Genomic DNA, 6,365 nt, shown 5'->3' on the forward strand with positions numbered 1-6,365 from the left:
ATGTACTTCCCTTAGGATTATTTTTCAACCTTATATCTTCGCTAAGGACATGTATTTTCGACCGGATCTCGGGGGGGTCACTCATCATATGTAACCCTATCACTTGAGTTCAACAGAAGGATATTTTTTATTTCTAAAATTTACAGAAATAAATATACATAAGGGACTATTTAAAATAGTTTTGGAAAAAATTTACAGATTTATATATTAATGAAAAATTTATGGATAAGGGATTTTACAAATAGGCCTTGAACGCACGTGATATAGAGGGTTTATACATAGTGACCCCCCCAAGGACCGGATATATATGGTTGAGTAATCCGATGAAGAACTTCTACTATGTTTGTAGTAAAATAGGCATGAAGTTCTATGTTGCTTTATTGGATGCAATTTTGTTACGAAGTCTGCCGTGTGAGCTAGTAGGTAGACTCTATTGTAAAAGAAGGCTTTCTTTGCAACCTCAAGATTTGGATGTTTTAGGAGTGTGAGAAATTTTAGAGTTTACTTAATATGTAGGACTTATAATCTATTGTGTGAGCTCTATTAGTTCTTTTTCAATACAAAGGGTAATTAATATAGAAAATTGCTTTGTTTTAAGAGACAAATGAAGGGTCATAAAGTTCGATCAAATATGCAATAATATAATTACATCTTGTGAAACTAAAGAAGCACCTGAAGAAAAAACATTTTTATATGGATAATAATGATGCACTTGGGGTTGTCTTTACCCCATTTTGCTATGGTTTATCTCTCCATCTCTCTCTCTCTCTCTCTCTCTCTCTCTCTCTCTCTCTCAAATGGCTATACATATATACCACCCTCCTACCTTTGTCCATTGTAGATTTGATACATGAGGGCGTAAAATTCTCGTATTCACAATAAAGGTAGGTTTAGTGTGAGGTGAAGGGAGGAATTTCGATTTGGCCTTGAAGACCTATCTCGAGTTTTAGGAGCTTGGAGGTTTTTGAAAATTGCCAAAAAAAAATTCGTGTGAACACTCGTGTGACAAAATGCTCATGTAACTTAGCCTCATACAAGAAGGCACGTGTAGCACACCGTTGCATCAAACTATTGGTGAATAGTATATTCTTAGGATATTTAAGACGAATGAGCCCGTGTCCAGTGTATTATTAGGATAATTAAGACTGTATGTCGACGTGCATGGAAGAAGCCGCCGCAGCACACTTCCAGCTGATGATGCTGCATGCATGAAATCTCGAAATACGCAGCTGCAGCTACGTACGTCCCCAATTCCTGAATCTTGCCCGCGTACGACGTGCTGATCTCAGCGCGGTCTATTTGCCTTTGGTGTCGGTCGAATTCGAGCTGCTGTGGGTATGGCGTGGAGTTGAATGGAAAGAGATATTGTACTGCATGCAGGTGGATGGCAAGATAGTGCGTGTATCTTGCAGCCTTTGGTCGAATTATTCGAGCTGGAGTGGATATGGCGTAGAGCTCTATGGAAAGAGAGATGGAACGGAGGCTGTGAGCAGGTGAGGAGCTCGGTCTGAGAGTTGGAGAGGAACCCAGAATACGAATCGGCCGCTGCTGTACCATTGGTGCTCGTTGTCCCCTCCCGAAGCATTTGCGGAGCTTGCATGTCTGTGTCATCATCAGAATTTCGTCATAAGAGCCGGCTTATATGTTCAGTTGGCTGTAAATACTTGTCGCAATCGATAAAGAAGTGATTCTGGCATTGCCTTTGAATCAAAAGATGCTCTTTTCGAATGCTCTCATTTGCTTCATGCGCTCCCAAGATAGCAAACGCAAGTGCTTAACCTTTTCTCGTTATTGTTGATAGACAGACTGAAACCACAATTTCAAGCGTTCAGTACGTCACGCTAAAGTCGGAGTATTTGGAATGGAAAACGATCTAGTGGTCAGTATTCTCAAGTTCTTTTCATTGTCCCAATGCAATTAGTGGCTCAAACACATCGACCCAACTAATTGATCCTCAACATGGTTCATCCAACTTATTATTCTTCGTTTTCTTTGCAGCAAGGAGATTTCCGGGCGAAGTGTATTATCCCGTCCGAGGAAGAGATGCTTGGGCCCTATGAACCGAACCTTCCGATAAATCGTGTAAATGGCGCTGCTTACGACAACGTTTTGCAATACCTCTGCACTCATTTTCAGCTTCTCAGGGAAGACTGCATGCAGCCCCTTCGCCAAGGCATAAAAGCAATTAAAGACAACTCATTCCATCACGATCTGTACGTTTACAGGAATGTGCGATTGCAAGAAATTTACTGTGGCAAAAAAGGGCTTGAGCATCGTATCTCCTTCACGTTAGAGAAGATCGCCCTGGATTGGGAAACTTCTAAGTCCCTAAGGGAGGGTTCGCTTCTTTGTCTATCCAGTGATGCATTCCAAAGCTTTATTTGGGCAAGATCCGTAGGCCACAAAAGGATAAGCAGTGAGGGGAATTGGCTACATGTTCGGTGCATTAGTGACAGGATAGGCGAAGAAACTTTAAAGTACAACACGGAATACATCATGGTGGAGTCCCCAGCAGCATTTTTCGAGGCGTATTATCATGTGTTGAACAATTTACAAAAGCCAGAAATGTCAAATTTACCCTTCGTTGAGCATCTATTAGCGTTGCAACCTTGGGTCGAGCCTCCTCATTACTTGACGTTCAAACAAGATAAATATGACTTCTCGTCAGCTTTTCCAGACATGGAGCAGGACATTGGTTTAACTTCATTTTCAATTCTACAAGATTGGCCCACATGGAGTAGTTCCTTAGACTCCAGTCAGATGGCAGCTTTGAAGCATGCGCTCACGAAGCGTCTGGCTTTGATCCAGGGCCCCCCGGGTACAGGTAAAACTTATGTGGGACGGTTGATGGTCAACATCTTGCTAGCTAATCTCTGGGGAAAAGAATCTGAATATGAGTCTTACGAAGAAGGTGAAGATTTCAACAGTTCTAAAAGGATAAAGCTTGATAGATATGCTTTCAGAAGCCCATTGTTGATTTTGTGCTACACTAACCATGCTCTGGATCAATTTTTGGAGGGAGTATTTGAGTTTGAAAAGAACCTTGTCAGATTTGGTGGCCGCTCTACTAGCACCAAGCTGCTGGAGTGCACAGTCAGAAGATTGGTCAGGATGGAGCGGGGAGGCTGTTTCCAATTTCGTACTTTAATATCCAGATTGGACAAGTTGAAGCAAGGGATAATTAAATGCAATGCACGGATTGGCCTTAATTATGCAACCCCCGAGTCATTACGCGAAGTAGCAACACAAGAACAGGTTGAGAATCTGTTCTTTCTCCACCACAATACCAATATCTTGAAACTTTGGCTTCAAGGATGGGACAAGCAGTCAGCAGAGAATTTGAAGTGGCGAGACTATTCCTCTCAAACTGCTGCATCGTATATGGATGATCTGAACATGAATGTGATGGGCGGCAACCAATGTAGTTCATCTGCACATGATAATAATTTAAGACCCACCTGGAGTATTGCTGATGAAGAAGATGATGCAGAGCTACCACTTGAGGCAATCTTGGAGGAGCCTTTTGTCTGGACTTTAGGAAAACGTTCTCGAATGGCACTGCACAATCATTGGCTTAAAAAAATAAGAGAGATTGCTGAGAAAAGGCTCCTTGAACTAGCAGTAGAGTATCAATCTCTCAGCAAAAGAAAATCCCAATTAGATGAAGAGCTTCTGATATCTGTTCTAAGCAGGGCCAAGGTGGTGGGCATGACAACTACGGCTGCTGCCCGGTGTCATGGTATTCTCATGTCATTGAGTCCTAAAGTTATAGTGGTTGAGGAAGCTGCAGAAGTTCTCGAGGGCCATATAATTGCATGCCTCACTCCTTATACAGAGCATCTCATTCTGATCGGCGATCATCTGCAACTCCGACCTTCTGTAGTAGTTAACAAGTTAGCCACTGATTGCAATCTTGATGTTTCATTGTTTGAACGTATGGTCACTGGGGGAGTGGAATATGTGACTCTGGAATATCAGAGGAGGATGATACCATGCATTTCTAGACTTCTGTTAAGTATATATCCAGCACTCAAAGATCACGAGTCTGTTTGTCAATTTGAAGAAATTAAAGGACTTGGAATGAATGTATTTTTCCTTGATCATAGGTCAGCAGAGGAACATCTTCACGACTCGAGAAGCAAATTCAATGTTGAGGAGGCAGATTTTGTTGTTGAGTTTTGTGCTTACATTCTTAATCAAGGCGTCTACAAGCCAAAGGATGTTACCATATTAACCATGTATAGAGGTCAAGTGCAATGTGTGAAGAATAAACTAGAGACTAGGTTGGAGACAGCTTTTCCTGCAGGATTGGCCACAACCACACCACTTGTTACCTGTGTTGACGACTATCAAGGAGAAGAAAGTAACATTATCATATTATCCCTTGTGAGAAATGTCCGGCAATTTAGAAGAGATGGTGCAGAAAGTATTGGATTCCTGGAAAATGAAAACCGTGTGTGTGTAGCCTTATCACGGGCTCGTCAAGGTCTCTTCCTATTTGGTAATGCAGGACTATTGGCTTCAAAAAGTAAACTATGGGATAGAATCATCGAGGAGTTGAAACAAACCCACTCCATTGCACACTATTTTACTCTTAACTGTCAAAATCACAATATTAAAACACGAGTTTTCAAAGCTGATGATTTTACACAGGTAATGGATGGAGGTTGCAATCGAAGATGTGGATTTAAGCTTGAGTGTGGCCACATCTGTCCAAAGAACTGTCATCCTGGTGATCACACACAGGCAGTGTGCATCCAAAGGTGCTCTCTAGTTTACCAGGCTTGTCAGCATCAGTGTCTTCTGAAATGCCATGGCAAGACACCATGCCCCCCTTGTAGACAAATTGTCCGAAAGCCGATCATTTCCTGTCATCATAAGAAGCTGATGCCTTGTTCTGTTCCACCAGGAAGTATCCGTTGTGAAGAACCTTGTAATGTGATATTAGATTGTGAACACCAATGTGTACGGAAATGCAGTCAAGAATGCACCAGGAGGTGCCCAAAAAAGGTGAAAAAGGACCTTCCATGTGGTCATACTACTAATCTTCCTTGCCACCTCCGTCCTGATAGATATGTTTGTCTACAACCATGTGGAAAAAGTCTCAAGCCGAGTTGCGATCACATCTGTCATGAAACCTGTGCATCATGCAAAGGAGGGAGAGCACATGTTAGATGTCATCAAAGGTGCACTCGGAGGTTTCTATGCGGTCATCAATGCAAGGACTTCTGCTACCAGCCATGCCGACCTTGTGCACATGTGTGTGAGAATAGATGCTTTCATATGCAGTGTCAATCAATTTGTGGTGAAATATGCAAACCATGTTTAGAACCGTGCTTATGGAACTGTGTGCACTATCAATGCACTCTCCGGTGCCATGAAATATGTCAACGCCCACGCTGCAATGAGCCATGTTTAAACCTACTTAAGTGTGGGCATTGTTGCATTGGAATATGTGGTGAGCCTTGCCCTACAAGATGCAGAATCTGCCATCCACATACTCTTGAGACATTTTCAAGGTTGAAGATTGAAGAAATTGATAGTAGAGCACGCTTTGTTCAGCTCCAAGATTGTGGACACTTGTGTGAGTACACGATGCTTGATGAACTGATGGACAATGTTGATCTTACGTCTGAAGAAGCACTTATGAGACCCTGTGCCCAGCTAAAAAAGTGGTAAGCTTCCTTTTTTTCTAGTTTTGGAACTTTCTGCAGATTGCTTACCCAATGATATCGAGCTGTGTAGGTCCAGATCTGTTTTGTGTGCTCTTTTCTTAAACACTATGCATGCAAGCTGGAGGCAAACCTTTTTGGATGAATGTGTAATTGAAAGTGCTCATGGTGTATTGAGAAGCAAACTGTGTAGTATTGTGCTGCAGTTTTATCTAAACTGAGCTAGATCATGGCTTGCATAGATGGATCTTTCTATACTATTACTGATAAATTATATGCTGGTGCTGCAGTCCCAGATGCCAGACAGCAATAAGGAGAACATTGCGATATGGTAATGTGATCAAACTCTTTCTCAAAGCCCTTGAGGAGTCAAAAACAGAGATACTAACAAGAACAAGCTACAATTTACATGTGAACGGTTTTGGTCTTGCTGCATTCTAGATTCTCAGCACGTACTTCAATAGCCAGGTCTGTATATCCATTGGAGATCCTTGTAAAGTACTTTACATAAATCCCAGAGATGGGAAGAAAGGGTGTAAGGTATTTACTAGAACTGGTATTTATGTAGTATTGTCAAACTTTGAAAAAGATAGTCTTTCATGGTAGACATCTCTACATTAAGATTGAACAAGTGAGGTTCCATTGCTACATTGAATAGGAAATAAGAGAGGATAATAGAATTTTGTTATGGCG

The 6,365-nt window shown here is 41.7% G+C and overlaps 1 protein-coding gene across 1 annotated transcript; it reads left to right on the plus strand.

Annotated features, from left to right (window-relative positions):
* The first annotated feature begins 1,959 nt into the window (after positions 1 to 1,959).
* LOC147897046 (uncharacterized) lies at positions 1,960 to 6,113 on the plus strand. Its single transcript, XM_087381204.1, has 2 exons — positions 1,960 to 5,675; positions 5,963 to 6,113. The coding sequence occupies exons 1-2, from the start codon at positions 1,960 to 1,962 to the stop codon at positions 6,111 to 6,113; spliced, it is 3,867 nt and encodes a 1,288-aa protein (XP_087237330.1).
* Positions 6,114 to 6,365: the final 252 nt, after the last annotated feature.

This window comes from Dipteris shenzhenensis, chromosome 11, assembly GCF_047967505.1.
Source record: "Dipteris shenzhenensis isolate YYH24624 ecotype China chromosome 11, Dip_SZ_1.0, whole genome shotgun sequence".
Classification (NCBI taxonomy): Eukaryota; Viridiplantae; Streptophyta; class Polypodiopsida; order Gleicheniales; family Dipteridaceae; genus Dipteris; species Dipteris shenzhenensis.

Bases quoted from the DNA above. Each gene is read 5' to 3' on its own strand.
- LOC147897046 (XM_087381204.1), top strand. From the start codon at position 1,960: ATGGTTCATCCAACTTATTATTCTTCGTTTTCTTTGCAGCAAGGAGAT. The intron at 5,676-5,962 runs GTAAGCTTCCTT...CTGGTGCTGCAG, and splicing joins TGTGCCCAGCTAAAAAAGTG to TCCCAGATGCCAGACAGCAA.